General features: G+C 48.6%; 3 protein-coding genes and 1 non-coding gene across 9 annotated transcripts in view; 2 read left to right on the top strand and 2 right to left on the bottom strand.

Annotated features, from left to right (window-relative positions):
• Positions 1-4,486: 4,486 nt before the first annotated feature.
• Positions 4,487-5,510, bottom strand: LOC110471723 (ribonuclease CL2). Of its 2 annotated transcripts, none has more exons than XM_021532645.2 (2): positions 5,415-5,510; positions 4,487-5,024 (listed from the first exon to the last, which is right to left on the bottom strand). In XM_021532645.2, exon 2 carries the CDS (start codon positions 5,016-5,018, stop codon positions 4,584-4,586), a length of 435 nt encoding a protein of 144 aa, XP_021388320.1. In that variant the 5' UTR covers positions 5,019-5,024; positions 5,415-5,510; the 3' UTR covers positions 4,487-4,583. The 2 variants fall into 2 exon arrangements, with proteins under 2 accessions (XP_021388320.1, XP_021388321.1); XM_021532646.3 differs by having other exon boundaries at positions 5,409-5,499.
• A 2,130-nt stretch (positions 5,511-7,640) lies between these two features.
• Positions 7,641-11,170, top strand: RPS3A (ribosomal protein S3A). The gene is made up of 6 exons (XM_021532593.4): positions 7,641-7,727; positions 7,970-8,073; positions 9,187-9,374; positions 9,536-9,744; positions 10,332-10,441; positions 11,007-11,170. Exons 1-6 carry the CDS (start codon positions 7,666-7,668, stop codon positions 11,126-11,128), a joined length of 795 nt encoding a protein of 264 aa, XP_021388268.1. The 5' UTR covers positions 7,641-7,665; the 3' UTR covers positions 11,129-11,170.
• On the top strand, positions 10,675-10,744 carry LOC116183628 (small nucleolar RNA SNORD73). Its single transcript, XR_004148290.2, has one exon. It is a non-coding gene; the product is annotated as a small nucleolar RNA SNORD73 (small nucleolar RNA).
• Positions 11,171-13,061: 1,891 nt separating the features above from the next.
• The window catches only part of SH3D19 (SH3 domain containing 19), an 80,374-nt gene continuing 76,365 nt past the window's right edge, over positions 13,062-17,070 (bottom strand). For all 5 annotated transcript variants that reach the window (XM_021530209.4, XM_021530206.4, XM_021530207.4 and 2 more), the window contains 2 exons: positions 16,931-17,028; positions 13,062-15,692 (listed from right to left, as the gene is read on the bottom strand). In XM_021530209.4, coding sequence (XP_021385884.2) covers positions 15,576-15,692; positions 16,931-17,028 — 215 coding nt within the window. In that variant the 3' untranslated portion in view covers positions 13,062-15,575. The remainder of the gene's footprint in view (positions 15,693-16,930; positions 17,029-17,070) is intronic.

The following is a 17,070-nucleotide window of genomic DNA, read 5'->3' as shown; positions in this document are numbered from 1 at the left end:
CCCCAGGTTTTCTTGACACTTTGTGTACTTTCTGTGAATCCTTTCCAGGGTTCTCACCTGGATCTTTCTTTTTTAATCTGTTTGGCTATGGTTGCTGCTGATGGGAGGGGATGGTTCCTTGGCTGGGCACCCATTTGCAATGAATTTCCCCTGATCCCCTTAGGGAGGAGGCTGTGCACGTCCCTGCCTGCTGGAAGAATGTGGGATGGCTCCAACTGCGACCGCTGGGAATTTTTTTATACACTGGCTTTCTTGCATTTGACTTTTGGGTCAATTTCCCTCTGGTACAGGTAGCAGGAGCTTAATGGCTTGGGAACCCCTGTCCATCCCATGGACCATCCTGGACACAACACTCTGGAAGGTCTGGCTCTGACTTGATGCATGTGGTCTCACATGAGCCAGCAGAGTGATGAAACAGCTGGAGAACCTGTCTGAAGGAGCCCAGCATGTTTTTCTGAGACAAGATGAAGCGATGACTCGGTTTCTAAGCATGAAATATAGGGAAGAGGCTGGTGGCAGCTCTGCAGGAGAGCACTGAAGGAGACAGGGACTGGCCATGACAGATCCATGTTGTGCTGGCAAAGCAGAGATAATTTGAAAGGCAAGTGGCTTGCAAAGTTTTAGCTGTGTACTCAGTGGGACTCAAGAGGTAGCCAAACATTCAACTAGCCCACAAAACTATGAGACAGGATCCATTTTGCATGCAGAGTTTCAATTTAGTGACAAACACAGGTATTGGCATAGGGCCTGCATTGTATGAGATGTTAACTTGATCAAAACTCTTTACCTTGAATTTGAGCACTTGAGTCTGGTACTGGTGTTGGTTTTGGCACCTTGCAGCAGTGTTCCCAGCAGACCAGAGGCCAACATTTTTCAGCTATTTGTTTTTTTTTTGGTTTTTTTTTTTTTTTTTTTTTGATTGGGTGGGTGGCCTCTTGGTCTCATATAAACAGAAATTCTTAGCTCCTGGCTTTCCTCCTACTTCTCCTATGGTAGCTCATGCTTCTTCTCCAGCCTAAGTTTTAGGTCTTAGGGTAGATGCTTGAACTGGAGAAGTGCATTAGGATTTCTGATGTGTAGCTGTTGTGGCGAATGTGACACCTAAGCCTCAGCTGAGTGCCACGGCCGAGTTTGAGGACTTTGCTGTCTTATGCCCTCCTTGTCTTTGCTGTCCCCACCATGCCATGAGCAGCAGCTCCCCTTTGCCTAGCAGGCATTCTTGCCCCCATGCCCAGGAACCTCTGCAAGAATGGTGGAGGGGATGGATCATTCCCTGTGTGGCAGGGGACACAGTACAGCCCTGCACCCTGGGAGTCAAGTGTGTCACCCAGTCAGGGGGAAGGAGGATTGCGGGATATGTCTGATTGGGAACTCAGCTTGAGGTCTGTGTGCCACAGGGACAGTGCTGAGGAGCAGCACAGACCCCAGCATCTTAGAGGTACTGCTGGAGGGGGAAAGGGGTGTTTTCTTGTCTTGTGCTGCCCCCAGGCAGCCTAGCAGCCCCTTTCCCAGTGGTCCAAGCACACAAGAAAAGTGGATGTGCTGCACAGAAACTGGCTTGTATTTTGCCAGGGTATATTTTCAAGCAAGTGATATGCTTTTTTCCATGTCAATTTTGGCATGCATGGCATGCAGCAATAACCTGGTTTCACAGGACTCGTTCTGCCAAATCCATGGAGCTGATACATGACTTTGCTGAGTAAATACATCTGAAGGTCTTTGCAGTGCCTGCTTAAGCAATTCTCTGCTATGATTCTGAAAAAAATGCCCTTTCGTTTCAAGGAGCAGGAACAAATTTCCACAGTAGCACTGGAAATATTGACACACTGCTCATGCCTCTCATTTTATATCATCAAAGGCTGGGCGGTGGAAGCTTGTGAGCCATAATGAAGCATGTGAGTAAGCATTATTTGTTTCATTTCCCTGTGCTAAACAAGCAACAGCCAGTTTCTGGTGAAGGAATTGTTTGATAATAGAGTGAGTGAGCAGAGCAGGCTGACCACTGTCAAAGCAAAGTCTGGGCATAAAAGTCAAGCAGCTATGACTCAGAGACAAGTTTTACGTATATAGCGCTGTTCTTGAAACATTTTTGGTCGCATCTTTCTTTTCTTCAGAAAAAAAAGGCTCATCAGTGGGAAGGGAGGCTGTTAAATAGGGCTGAGGAGATCTGAACTGAGCTCCTTTCTCAGACTTTGCTCTGACCTTAGGAAAGCTGCTTAACTCCCACCCACAAAGCAGAGATGATCGGTTTCTGTGTTACAAAGCAGAATCAACCACAAACCTCGCAACTTTATGTTTGACTGTGTTAGACAGGACATGAAAGTACCTAAATGAGGAACCAATTAGGAAATAAATGCACTGATTTAATAAAATATAATATTGCAAAAATCCTTCCTTTATTTTCAGGCACCAGTTGTTCCCTGGCTTTTTGCTGCTTGCTGCCATTACAAATTTGCTGACCACTTGCTGTAAATGGCCCACTGCTGCTTGTGGCAAAGGCCACAACACCCTCTGGATACCTTGATTCCTTTGTGGCTGGTTTTTTCCCTTTAGCCTTCACAAAGAACAGACAAAAACACATGCTGAAGAATCAGAGCTGCATCTTAGGAGAAAACACAGCAGAGGAGTGAACCAACAGTGCAATAATAGGATGGGATGTGCTGAAGTGGTGGAGCTGCCCTGCCATCGAATGGGAGATGCCAGGAATCATCCAGACTTTCCAGCAGACTGAGGTAGCTGCAGCATGTTGGGCATCCCAGAAATGGCACTGCTGTTTTGGAACTGCAGCTCAGAGTTGTTTCCCCAGGATGGGTGCTGCCTCTCCCATGTACTTCAGAGTCTGTACTGGAAAGCTGCCAGGATGATCTCAGCTAGTGAACAGAGAACAAGTGGAGAGGTGGAATCCTCCTCCAAGTCCTGAAGAACCAAGGTAGCAAGAAACCCTTGTACTTGCAGTGACCCTGGCTATTCCCTCCTGAGCCAGTCAGCTCCTCCCATGGCCAGGAGTGAGCAGGGTGGAGAAATGAGTCTGCTGTGAGTTGCTGGTCCAGAAATGCCCCAAATAAATTTGAAATACCCCAGTTCCTTCCCAGTACACAAAGAGTAGTCCTCCCCTCACTGGGCCCGGCCTTAGAGGTGGAGCTCTCAGCTCTCATGGATGGCCCTCGGAATGCCTTTCATAAATTTCAGAAAAGGAGCACCTGAGTTACCTGAGACCCATGAGCAAGAGGTATCTTGGGGAGAGAGGAAAAGGATTGGAAAGACCATTTTCTGCACTCCTTTTCCTCCTCAGCTACATTTTCTGGATGCATTTGGGCTGCCTTTTTGTAGCAGCACAGCTCTTGGATGTCAGCAGTCCCATAGGATTTCTCAGGGCTCCCACAGCAACAGGACCAGAGCAAAGGGGTCCCCCAGCCTAGTGAGGTGCATTAGGCAGAGTGCTGTCAGCACATGCAGGGAGGTGATCCTGCTCCTCTGCTCAGCACTACTGAGACACACCTGGAGTCCTGGATCCAGTGGTTGACTCCCCAGTACATGAGAGAGGGACATACTGGAGAGAGTCCAGCAAGGAATTGATGATGATGAAGGTCTGGAGCATGTCTGACCAGAGCAGAAGCTTAGAGAGCAGGGACTGTTCAGTCTGGAGAAGAGAAGGCTCAGGCAGGGGGAGCTTTTAAGCGTACTGGTAAGTACTGACAGGGAGAATGAAGGACAAGAGGTGATGAAGCTGAAAATGTGAAATCCCATTGAGACTCAGGAACACAACTTCTGTACATGTGTGCATACCATGTGTATGTGCTGGTATGTGTGTCCTGTGTGTGCTAATGCAGTGTGCTGTGCTAGGAGCAGGGCTCTGAGTGTTGAATGCTTTGTGTTGTGAGTGTGGCTGCATGCAGTGCAAGTTTTGTCTGCACTGTGTGTGTGTGTTGTGTTCAGTGTGTGTGGGATGGAGGCTCGGGGCTCTGTGTGGCCCCAGCCAGGGCTCGGTCCTGTGAGGGCCCCGAGGGGGAGCAGCTTCAGCCCCAGAGAGATCACGGATGGGCTCAGAGGCATGTGGGAGATGGGGCATCAGACAGTTTATGGCGCAGACATGAGGGAATTCGGGGGTACCCAGTGGGGTTATAAGGCATGGGGGAGGTTGGGAAACCCTGTGAGAGTTATGGGCTATCCAGGAAAGCAATGTGACACCCAAAGGGTCAGGACACTGGGGAGAGGGCTGGGTACACATCCAGGAGATTGGTGGGCCTTGGGCTGGGAGGGTGGTGGTGATTATGGGGAACCCATGGGAGTTGTGAGACACCCAAGAAAGGGGAGAGGGCAGAGACACCTCAGTGGCCTATGGGTGTTCCAAGCCTCCTGGGAACCATAAGGCACACGGGGGCCAAATACATCTTGGACAGGGTTGGGGTGACCCAAGAGGCGCAGGGGGCACCCAGGGAGGGGTATGATCGCAGGGTCCCGCCAGAAGCTGATGCTGGAGCCCAGGCCTCTGACACCTCCTTTATTGCCAGCGCTAACAGAGCCCCTGACGGCAGGGAGGGTCTGCGCCCGCGCCGAGGGCCCACGAGGGTCCGTGCCAGGCGTCACTGCGGGGCCGTGTAGGTGCCCGCCAGGTGCACGGGCAGCCCGTCGCGGCAGGCCACGCGCACGTGCTGCTGCGCCTGGCGGGCGCGGTAGGCGCAGGGCGGCCGCGTGTCCCCGCCGCGCAGCCGGCACGCCGTCAGGCTCAGGGCGCTCGGGGTGCTGTGGAACCCCGTCTCGGGGTCGGGCGCCTGGGAGCAGGCGGCCACCAGGTCCGTGGCCGGGGCGTGCACGAAGGTGTTGGAGGGCTTGCAGGGCCTGCCCGGGGCCGTCACGCGCCGCCGCGCCAGCATGGTCTCGCAGTAGCGATGCGCCGCCAGCGTGGACGTCCGGGGGTTGTCCACGTGCTGCCGCAGGAACTTCTCGTAGCGGGTCTCGACCGCCGCCCCTGCCAGCGCTGCCAGCGCAAGGGTCACGCACAGCACCCAGCCCGCCATGGCCACCTAGGGAAGGTGGGGTTAGGGCCATCTGACCTCTGGGCCCCCGACTGGAAATCCCACCCTGGGCGCTTGGTTATTTTAGAGATTCCCCTCCCAAATCCCTGGGTCCCATACAAATCACCTCCCAGTGCAGGGGGCCCATCTCTGGACAGATGGGCTATCTGTGGATCTCGCCTGGATGCATGGGTCCCCTAAGTTATGCGCTCCCCGGAAGCCTCAGTCCCCCATGGAACACCCCCTACCCGCTCCTCAGACCCCTGGCTCCCCTATAGATCCACCCCATGCCCCCACACCCGGATGCCATACACAGCCTCCCTTCCCCACTGGATGCTTGGGTTCCTCACAGAGCCCTCCCACAGGCATTCTGGTCCCCTGTGCACCCTTCACCTGCACCTGTGTGCGCGCCTCAGTTTCCCTTATGGCCTCAGGGTCTCCAGGATCCCTCCCACTCCTCTGCACCTCTTTTATACTGGCCCCAGCTGTGCCCAATGGGCAAGGATCCAGGAGGAGGGGCAGGGTAAAGAGCAAGGTCCAGTGGATGTCTGGGGGAATCAGGTGTCCGGGAGGCCCTGCTCACCCTCATGGCCCCCAAGGTCATTAGGTAGTCATTAACGAACCACGTGACTGTCTGCGTGCATCCCCTTGCGTGGCCCCTGCCCACTCTGGCCTTGGCCACCTGTCCCATGAAAAGCAGGATACCTGGGTCCTTTTGGGTGGTAGGGCAAGATATGTGGGTCCCTGGTGGGGGGCAGGATGTCACCATCACCACTGGGGCAGCTGGCAGATGTTCCTACAACTCTTGAAAGATATGGCACATCCATGGCTCTTCTGCAGTGCTAAGGGGCCTATGTGTTCCTTTTCCCCGTGTCCCCTTGCAGGCAAATTCACACTCCTGGAAGTGCCAGGATGCATTTTTCCTCACTGCTACCTCCCATGCTCCCAGCTGCTCCATTGATGCAGAGACAAGCAGAGAGCCAGGAGCCAGCCTGAGTTCACCAAATACTGCTTTCCCTTGACCATTGTAATAGAGCCTCAAAGAAAGCGTGTCCCCTCCAGAGGGAGAGGCATGCAGTGCCCAGGAGAGGCTGTCACGAGTGAGTGCAAGTGGTCTCCATCGCCCTCTTCAAAGACATCAGAGAGACTCCGATGGGAAGTGGAAAAGACAGAATGAGGTCCTTGGCAGCACCTTTCCCAAAAGAGCTTTAACACTTTCAAAACTGGCCACAGTGAAAGCGCAGAGGGTCCTGCCCTGGGCTCTGGTGGCGTTTCTACAGCCTCTGAAGAAATTCTCCTCAAAGGTACACAGTTCCTACAGTGGGAACTGTTCAGGAACCTGGCCAAAACCTCGCAGATGTGGAAGGTCAGCAGGAGACTCTGCTTGAGACTCAGGGTATTGAGACTCTCAATACCCTGCTCCTGGGCATGAAAGGAGGATGGGGACTCTCACCATGACCCCTCAGACACACTGCTTCCCACTGTCCTGGTGTGGGTGGAAAAGGGATGGCACTCACCGGACGAGGAACAAGCCTGGATGCTTGGCAGTGGGCTCTCTTTAGTGGGCATGGTGCAGGTACCTGTGCTGGACCCCATCCTACCTGGCAGAGCCCCAGGCATATTCTTGCCAGAGGCTGCTGTGAGGCTCATTGGGGAGCCACAGCCTGTGGTCAGCTCTTGTTCCAGGGGGTTTCCAACTGCTTGGTGATGTCCTGGGCACCGCTTCTCCATGTGCCATCCCTGCCCATGCAGGAGGGCTGAGTGAAGCCTCCTCCTGCTCTGTGCAGAGGGGAGAGGAGCCATCAGCCAGGGCATTTGGAGCAGCCCAGACCACCCACTCTGGTTGTTCCCTCGGTGCCCCAAGGCCTGGGAAAGCTGCCGATTCTAGGAGCTCTCAAAACATAATTTAGAAAGGAGATATTTTTTTTTTCTGCACAGGATGCAAGGTGGAGGTTTGACAAATCAAACACTCCATGGGGTAAAAAGTAACATCTTTTATACAGTAAAATTCACATGAGCCTGCTTGTCTAATGCATATTTCTCATCTATTGATGTATATTTATTTGTTTGTATGACAGCACTCTTATGCAATACTTGAAATACAAAGTTCCTCATTGCCAATTTCCATTGTAGAAAATATCAGACGACATCAGTTACGTTTACAAAAGGTGATGAGATTCAGCCTGGGGACAGATAATTCAGCTTGAAGACATCAGAAAGGGCAGGAGGTGGCACCTGCCTTTCGCCCGAGCACCGTCGGTGCAGCGAACCCCGTCCTTGTGGCTCTGCCCGTCCGCACAGCTGCCCCACCGGGGCATCCGCATTTCCGGGCGCCCCGCGGGGATCGGGAGCGCGGGGCCGGGCGCCCCGCGGGGATCGGGAGCGCGGGGCCGGGCGCCCCGCACGGATCGGGAGCGCGGGCCGGGCGCCCCGCGGGGATCGGGAGCGCGGGGCCGGGCGCCCCGCGGGGCTCCAGGCGGGGGCGCTCAGGAGCACGGGCGGCTCCCCCCGCCCCCCGTGCCGTTGGTTCCGTCCCGCCCCCGCTCCCGGCGCTGGAGGCGGCCCCGCTCTCGCGGGTCTCGCGCGAGCGCCGCTCCCGTATAATCTCGCGGGAGCGCGCGCGCCGCCCTTTCCGCGGCGCGGGCCGGACATGGCGGTCGGGAAGAACAAGCGCCTCACCAAGGGCGGCAAGAAGGGCGCCAAGAAGAAAGTGTGAGGGCCGCCGGGGCGCGGCGGGCGGTGCGGGGGGCGCCGGGCGGGGCGCCGCGGAGGTGGGATGCCGGGGATGCGGGGCGGATGGCGGCCGCGGCCCGGCCGGAGCAGGGCCGATGCCGTCATGGCGGGCGTGGGCCCGGCGGGGCGGGAGCGGCGGCGGCAGCCGGAGAGGAAGGGCATGCTGCAGCCCCGTGTGGCCCGAGAAGGTCGGTTAAAAAACCTGCTTCGTTTGATTCAAGGGTCGACCCTTTCTCCAAGAAGGACTGGTACGATGTCAAAGCACCGGCGATGTTCAATATCCGGAACATCGGGAAGACGCTTGTCACCAGGACTCAAGGAACTAGTGAGTGCTTGGGCTTGGGGCAGTACCGGGGATTGTGATTGCTCCGCATGCTAGCTCCAAGCGCTTAAAGAACTCTCTGTATAAAAGACTGCTGAAAAATGAAAAATGCTTCTACTATTACGAGCTTGGAAGCTTAAAAAGTTGGGTGATTTGAGTGGATTTTTTTTGAGTTGACTGAGCTGTTTGAATAAATGAGATTAGCTGCAGGAAGTTCGTACACTGGACTCTTGTTTGTACAGCAATGCCAAACCATGGAAGAAAGGGCCTGAAGTTTCTAATGAGTTTCCCTTGTAACCTGGCAAGTCGGGAAAGGTTCAGGAAGTAAGCAGTAGTACTGATTGTCATGGGGGGAGATGTGGGACGGTGCCACAGGAGACCTTAGTCCTAGTAGTACCATAACGACCAACACATGAAGACACTGAAATAGATGAAATGTAAAGCTTTTGAGTAAAGATTAGAGCCGGAATTGCTGACTTAATGGGAGCACTGATGTATCACAGGAGGGTAAATTCGTGTGGCACATCTTAGGAAGAGAGACTTCTGTTAGCAATGCAGAGGTGTCTGGATAGAGGTGACCATGTGTTTGGAAGTTTAGCCATGGAGAATGGCTGAACAGCCTTATGATACTCTGCTGGCTGCACTCAAAGTTGGGATGATGATTGTTGCTTTGAACTGTAACATCTGAAACAAATAAAATGAGGGTTGCTGCCAAACCAGCCAGTGTTGTTAAAATGGCTCCTCGTTGGAGGAGGAGCGGTGAAATGATTGTACTGGGCTGTTCATTCCTACTTCATCTCTGCTGAGCACTTGTGGCTTTTTATGTTTAGTTTTCTCATGACTGTTGATAATTTCCAAATACTCTGTAACCCATTTATGCTTGAAACAAACCAAATTATTACACGTGGAACTGGTGTGTGCTGCTGTCCGTATCCCACACCTGATAATACTGCCTTGAAAGATTCCTCCCAAAGGGAGAAATTTCCAACCTTGCTGGCTCTGTGATCACCATTAGAAAATATCAGAGAACAGGATTCCAGCGGGAATTTAGTATCTGATTTGAAGAATGTGCTTCTAATGTTAATCTAAGGTGTTTTATTCTGTTCCATCTCCCAGAAATTGCCTCTGACGGGCTGAAGGGCCGCGTGTTTGAAGTGAGCCTGGCTGATCTGCAGAATGATGAGGTTGCCTTCCGCAAATTTAAACTGATCACTGAGGACGTTCAGGGCAAAAATTGTCTGACCAACTTCCATGGGATGGACCTCACACGGGACAAAATGTGCTCCATGGTCAAAAAATGGCAGGTGTGTAAGAAACAAGGTGTGGTCGCTGCCGGTGCCTCAGGGAGGGAGGGAGCGCTGGTGCCTGGCAAAGCTGTGTTTGAAGCGGCATCGGACGGCGTGGGGTGTGTGGGGCTGGGCAGCCCGTGCTGCGTGGGTGGTGATGGTCCTGCTCCCTCTTGCAGACAATGATTGAAGCCCACGTGGATGTCAAAACCACAGACGGGTACCTGCTGCGCCTCTTCTGCGTGGGCTTCACCAAGAAGCGCAATAACCAAATCCGCAAGACCTCCTATGCCCAGCACCAGCAGGTCCGGCAGATCCGCAAGAAAATGATGGAGATCATGACCCGGGAGGTGCAGACCAATGACCTGAAGGAAGTTGTCAATAAGCTGTAAGCTTTGGCTGTGTTCTTTTTTTGTCCCCTACAGTTTAAATCCTTGTTTGGGGGTTGATTTGTGCTGAATGCCTGAGGGAGGAGCGCTGGTGCATCCCAAGCTGTTTGCCAGAGACCAGGCAAGGAGTCCCTGGTGTGGAAAAGCCAATTGTCCTTCTCTGCAATTGGCTCCTCTTAGTGTCTGCATCCCTTCTGACCTGAATCCACTGTCACGTTTGCATAAATGTAAAATCACTCTCCAGAAGATTTGTGGTTCACATTTCTACAGACTAAAGTTGTAATTCTCATCCATGGGGGCTGTGAATGCTCTGAGCTTTTCTGATAGAAGAGTTTCTCAAAGTGGGCTGATTGCTTCCAAAAGTTTGCAGATTTGCTCTCAAAGTGAGCACACGTGCATGCATTATGTCCCTTCTAACATTGAAAGGGAGATGTCTTAGAACCTAAATGTACTTGAAGAAAATTGTCAATGTGATGGTGTAAACTTTTGTAGAATGTTTTGTATTCTTTAAGGATGTTTTTTAAGCCTGTGTTGCTGCTACAGAAGCAGGTGGAGTTTTTAGCAGTTGTGCTCTGTGATTTCTCAGGATCCCAGACAGCATTGGCAAGGACATCGAGAAGGCCTGCCAGTCCATTTACCCTCTGCACGATGTCTATGTCCGCAAGGTGAAGATGCTCAAGAAGCCCAAGTTTGAATGTAAGTCTGTTCCTGTAGATGTTTGGAGGAGGGTGTGGAAAGGAGGGACTTTAAATGTGTTTGCTTGTGGATGTTACAGCAGCATCAATGAGCTTCAGTACTTGTAGAAAGGAAAGTGTTTCCTTGTCCTGATGTGTGGCTTCTAGGATTGAAAGCCAAGCAGTGAGTGTCCAGTTTGGAGCTTGAATTCTCACCTGGAACTGCTGCTGAATGTTTAAAAGCTTTGCTTTGGGAATGAATGATGACAAAATGTTTCGGTCCCAGATGATGTGGAATGATTCCATTTCGCCAATTTCTGACATTCCTGTGTAAAGCAGCAGTAGGTTCGTGAGTCCAGCTCCTTTTAGAAGTGTCATTTGTAGCTGTGTTATGTAGCCTTATTTCACTGCTTGTTTCTGTTTGAGTGTCACTATAGCGGCATCTCAGTGCATGAGCTGTCTGCAATGGACTTAGTCCTACCTACAGAAAACCTGGTGGTTTCATTTCTGTGTAATGAGTAATTGAATAATTTAAAACTGTTCAGATAGGTCCATCTCTCACTTTTTCTGTCTCTGCTTCTTTTTAGTGGGCAAGCTGATGGAGCTGCATGGTGAAGGTGGTGGTGCTGGAAAGCCCTCTGGGGATGAGGCAGGCACCAAGGTAGAGCGAGCTGATGGATATGAGCCGCCCGTGCAAGAGTCTGTGTGAAACTAAAAATGGGTGGAAAATAAAAGGTTTTAATATACAGAACTAATCCTTGGTTGCCTGTATTGCTACTGGACATGTGGATGAGTTTTCAGTAAGGTAAAACCTACGGCCTTGGCTTAAGAAAAATTAAATACAAGAAGTACACATGTACTTCTCCAATTGTGTTGTGGAAATGGGTGCAAAAAGGTGGGTTGTCCTTTCTGTGGATTCTCTACATTGGTTTTACCCAGTAATTTTAGTCCTCACCAAAAAAACCTCGTGTATGTGTGCAGAGATTGTATTGGTGAGAGATGCTTCACAGAGTACAGGGAAGGCAGAAATTGCACAGGGAAAACTGTGTCAGAATTTGGTACTATTGGGTAGTCTTAGTTTTACCCAGATGACTTGCTTCAGAATAATGTATGTTTAAATTTCTTGGTCATTTAATGCAACCTCTCATGGGATAGGTGTGGTCTCTGGTGAACAGAAGGTGTTTGAAGGTGCTAAAGTTGTAATTATGATGATGGAAGCAGTATTAATTTTTGGGCATTGCAGAAATCCAAAATGAGCTCGAGCCCTGGAGTTGGGTGTTGGATTTTAACCTGTCAGAACTGAAGGATGACTAATGGAAAACTTGTAGAACTTCAGGGGGAAAAAAATCTGTAAAGAGGCAATGGTGTGTATTCTGAAAACAAAGCACTTAAATGTTTTGCTGAGTAATATTAAGATTGTTTTTCATTCTCTAACAGCTTTTTGCTTCTTGTTCTACTTATGTTGGCTTATAAATGAGTGTTTTTTCTGGCTAAAATGAGTTTTGTGCACTATCAATGTGTTTTGTTAAGGCCAACAAATCTAAACTTAGTCCTATTAAATTGCTGGTTAGTGATATAAAACTGAGAGCAAAATGCAGAATTCAGAGCGTGGTGGCTCTGGCAGTTGGTTGTCACAGACATGAAATAAAGGAAAAGAGTGAAAATGTTACTGTTCCAACAAAGCTACTGGAGAAAAGGAGAAGGGCCCTGCTACCCATGGCAGCTGTACTGTTCCCTGTCAGGGATTTTCACATTTTCCTGGTTGATAATGCTGGTTTGGACCAAGTAATAGGCAAAATGAGAAGAATGCTTTTGAACTTACTTCAGAATGCTGCAGGTGATGTGATTTTGTCTTGCGATTCCAGGTTATGGTTTCAGTATGTTCTGGTTTTTCCACTTTGCGTACTGGAAGGAAGAGTAGTGAGTGCTCCACACTCAGAGCCTCGGAACGGGGAGGAAATCGTGTTGCTTTGCTCTTTCCATCTGCACTACTGAGGCAGGTGTCACCTGCCTCCAGGAATCCCAGACACATTTTTGAAGCTGTAGCTTTTGTTACTTGCATATCTGAGGACTGTATGTTGCCAAAAAGTCAGTCCAAGAGGAGAGGGGGAGAGAACAAGAACTTGGGATTTTTTCAGGCTTTTAAATGTATTGTTTGGAACAGTGCGTTGCCACATAGGTGTTCTGGGAAAACGTAGGCTTTGTAATGTGATTTCAGGTGGGGGAAAAGCAGGAAGGAAAATACTGTGCATCATGCTCTCTATTCTGTCATCAAATACCAGCTGAAAAATCATGGAGCATGAAAGCAGCACTCAGCAGAGCACACCTAAATTATGTGCAGGATCAGCCTGTGTCTTCCTCACGACGTTGTCACTGAGCCACAGCAAGAGCCACAGCATGTGATGCCCTGTGGTGACAGCTGCTTGCTGCAGGTAGCAAAACGCAGTAGCTTCTGTAGGTAGTGAGCGTGAGGCACACCCAAGTGTGAAGGCTTGAATAATTTGTTAAAATCATCCACATTCTCTAAGGGGTTTGGATTACTTGTCTGGGGGTGGGGAGTTACTTTACAGAATGAGATCTCACACTGTCAAGTGGAAAGCTCAGCTTTTCACAGCATAAAACAATTAAAATGCCATCATAACTTAATTACAAAAATTTTATTGATTAAATACATTCTTAATTTACAGAGGTACCATAACAAACTTACTGGACTTAACAAAGGTTTATTTAGGATACTGTTCATTGTACACAGAACAAAGATATCTTCCTGAAGATATTTCTAGAGGATGGGTCAAACAAAATGTTTTGGTAAGTGAGGCTTTTATTCTAATGCATGGAGATCTAGCTGGATTTCAAGGTTACCGCTGGAATTTGCTACTACATTGCAGTTAAGATTTGCACTCCACCTCATTCTCGGCTTTTTTGTACCCCTTAGGAATTTCATGCGATCTGTGTACGCTCTTACAGTGGTGGTGTTGGGCATCTGGGCATCGTTTCAGGAAAATCCTGCCCCGTAAAAGCCGAGCATCTCCCTTGCTTCAGCGTTGACACAGACGCCGTGTCAGCTGCCTGCAGCCATGCGAGCAGCCCTTAGATGGCACTCGGTGCTCTGAGTAAAAGGCCTTGCTGCTACTCCTGCCCTGCCCCACAGGGAGGAGGAGATTACATACAGCAGAGTGGTCTTGTCAATGAACAGGCACTGACTTTAAACATTCAGTGAAGTTACAAAAACAAGTGGTCAAGACAGTTATAAAAATGGAAAAGAGGAAGTTGAAAAAAAATACTAAAAAATCGGTTCTACTTTTGAGAATTGTATCAAAACATTAGAAAACTGCCAGACAAACAGTAAGTAAACATCATACACTTCAGCCTCATCTACCACCACACTGGTGTGGTATGTCTTTGAAGGATCTGGCTATTCCTTGGATTTCTTTAGGAGACTACTGTTTTTTTTGGAATAAACAAGAACCTTAGAATCTCCAAACAGGAAAACTTGGGGGAACGGGAAGGATTGTCCTTGGTTGTGGACTTCCACATGATTCCACAGGAGTTCTGGACAGGCTTGCTGGGGCTGCTAAAAGTGAGTAACAGCTGTATCTATTGCATTTCCAACCTTCTAGAACAGCACGTACTTCAGCATTTTGTTTATCATGTTAATCCCTAATGGAAAGTCCAGTTCCTCAGCTCATTAGAACTTTGTGTGGTCTCCATCCCCTGGCTGTGTGAAGGGTACTGGTGTGTAGTTCAGACACGGCAGAACACAAAGTGGGGGCTGTGTCTGTGCAGGTTCCGTGGCCTGGCAGTGACTGCTGGGTGAATGGTGCTGAGGCCCTCACGTCTGCACTGCAGGTCCCTCAGGCTTGCTGCAGGTGAGCTCCAGTCTGCCACTGGGACTAGATGCCCATTCCTTGCTGTTCCAAAAAGGAATTGACTACCAGAAGTTCCTATAATGTGAAGCTACCTCAATCACATCCATCTTAGCTGGTCAGTCAAGCTACACTGCTTTTTACCACGCGCCTTGGTTAGAGCTGTTTGGAGTAAGCTCTTGCCAGGCATGTTTTCCTCAAGGCCTCAACAGGCCATTTATAAGGATGCTCAGTGTATCTGGTATGTGGCAACAAACTGGAAACTAATCCCACGTCTGCTGAAAACTAAACCCAAGGCTGTATAATATCCTTCATGTTAAGGACAGGAATAGTGTTACTGAAGTATGTTCCAGTACTTGAGTGACAAATAAAATGCAGACTGGGTGAACACTGGCTTTCCACTCCCATGAGGGGAGTGGAGGGGCAAATAGTTGGAATAGTGCAACTCCTCCATGGCTGGGTCTGAGAAAGCTCAATAAACAGTCTGTTGCTAACGTCAGCTAGGAGAGAAGGGTATGATGGTGCTCAAAGAACAATGGGCAGTAGGAAGAAACTAAACCTGTACTTACAAAGTATTTTGGGGAAAGCGAGGAAGGCCTAAGATGATTCATACCAATTTAAACAGAATTCATTAAGAGGCAAAATACTCACAGATTTTACTTTTGTGATCTTGCTGTATGATCAGCTTGGGCTAAGAATAGAAGGATACTACACAAGGATTTATTTCTCCATTTCCCCTCTTACGAGTAGTAGATTGATACCTTTCTACTATGAAATACCAGTTATTTTTCTTATCCTCTAAATCATAAAACAAGTGGATTCTACTGCTAATGTGGAACTCAAGCAGTAATGAAACCTGAATATCAAACTTCATCTACATACTGAGTGCTGTAATTATATATTAAAACAAATTTTAAAGTTTGGATCTTAAGAAGTTCAAAGAAGGCCAAAGCAGCTTATGTTATGCAGACTTTGTGCATGATAAATATAATACCAGAGAGTAAACATACTAGAATGCTATATAAGTTAAAATGGTGTTGCACCACAGTATTTCCCTAGTTGGAAATGGCTAAAAAGCCTGCTTGTTTTGCTCTCTGAGCATTCATGAAATATGATTACATACACTGTCACAACAGACTCAAATCTTATCCGACTTCAAGATACTACTATGACTGTCTAGAAAAAGTAGTGCAAAACATTGATAATCAACACTCGTTGATGTCTTTGCTGTGCCTTTAGGGTAAAAAAACATTCTCTCCCACATGCAGGGAGTAGTAGAAAGGCGACACTTCATGGTGTTTTTAAAATCTGAACAAAGTTCTTGGGAAATATCCCAGACTTTCCTAGTATCTCTCCACTCATCCAGTCCTCGTCTACAGGTTCCAGCTCTGTTATCATATCACCTGCCTGTAAGAGAAGGAGTAATGTGAGTCAGTACAGCTTACTGTGCAATCTTACTGAGCAATGTTAATGCATGCAGAGCTGATCCTATTTAGAAACAATATCAATCAAAGAGAAGAGGAGTAAGATGTTGTCAGTCTCTTCTGTTCATTTCATCTCTTGGAGGTAGTTTACCAAACCAGCTGAAGCTTCTCTTAGGCTAAATACTTGTCTCTGCTGAAAAATCATCTTTGGAGGGACAGAAGAGCACTGCTGGATAACTTCTCACATACCTTTGCCTCTCCAGGTATGTTAAGAGCTGGCTCATGGGCCCCCTGCTTTAGTGCTTATTTGTGTGTGTTTCCAGGGTTTATTTTCTTACAACACTGGAAAGATTTTTTTTTTTTCAATTTAGTCCCAGTATTTCCTAGCACTTGGAAACTTTCCTAAAAAGAAGAAAAGCAATCTAAAAGCTCAGTATGGCCATTTAAATTGCAGGTCCTGTGTTTGGTCCTGGTTCTTGTTCTCACTGTCCCATGCCACACCCTTCATCTGAAGTACTGGCCTTTCTTTCAGTACCTCTATTTCTCTTTTTCGCTTTAAAGAATCATCTATCCTTTCAGTATTGCAAGCTGCTAATGCTGAAACTATTTTGCTAGTTTTAGAAGAGAAAATACTGTTTGTTTCAGCTCCTATTAAAGTCTACTGTTTCTCAGAAATTTGCTTTTGAGAACATGGTTACATGACTTTGAACATCAAGGACACTGTTTCTTGTTCATGCTTAATACAATCTGGGCATCCAGCATGTATTTAATTTTTCCCTTGTTCCCATGGCAACTCTGGATTGTGTTGCCAGTTCAAGATGCTGCTGTACTAGGTTTCCCTTAGAGGCCTGGCTGCTGTAGTATTGGCACTCTCATCATCACCTCCTACTCAAGAGTTTTCTTTCTAGTCCAAAGAGAGGCTCCCTTGACCATATCAACCAACCAGGAACTGAATGTACTGCAAAATAAGGTTTATCTTGTCACATTAATTAGATCAGCGAAGTCTGCAACTCCTGAGCTCTTTGCAATGTCTTTAATGAAGAAGTTTGCTGATAGGTAATAGGACTGATAAGGGAAGAGAGACCACTTACCAAACGTGTTAATATCTATGAGCTTCATCCTTCTTGTCTAAAGCCTACATTCGCAGGGGATGAACCTTATTTTTTAGCACTCCTTAGGAGCATGAGACCTCTTGAAAGTTGGTCTAAGAGAGGTACTTACTTTGAAGGAAAGCTCATCTTCATTTTCTCCATGGAAGTCATAAAGAGCTTTGGCTTTTCCTTTCTTCCCTCCTCCAGGCTGTGACAGCTCTACTCTAGCTACAGAACATGGACAAGAGAAGTTAGTTCCACGGGAATGAA

This window comes from Lonchura striata, chromosome 4 (genome assembly GCF_050655825.1).
Source record: "Lonchura striata isolate lonStrDom1 chromosome 4, ASM5065582v1, whole genome shotgun sequence".
Classification (NCBI taxonomy): Eukaryota; Metazoa; Chordata; class Aves; order Passeriformes; family Estrildidae; genus Lonchura; species Lonchura striata.
This window is presented reverse-complemented; position numbering and strand designations above follow the sequence as displayed.

Bases quoted from the DNA above. Each gene is read 5' to 3' on its own strand.
- LOC110471723 (XM_021532645.2), bottom strand. From the start codon at position 5,018: ATGGCGGGCTGGGTGCTGTGCGTGACCCTTGCGCTGGCAGCGCTGGCA.
- RPS3A (XM_021532593.4), top strand. From the start codon at position 7,666: ATGGCGGTCGGGAAGAACAAGCGCCTCACCAAGGGCGGCAAGAAGGGC. The intron at 9,375-9,535 runs GTGTGTAAGAAA...TCCCTCTTGCAG, and splicing joins CCATGGTCAAAAAATGGCAG to ACAATGATTGAAGCCCACGT. The intron at 10,442-11,006 runs GTAAGTCTGTTC...GCTTCTTTTTAG, and splicing joins CAAGAAGCCCAAGTTTGAAT to TGGGCAAGCTGATGGAGCTG.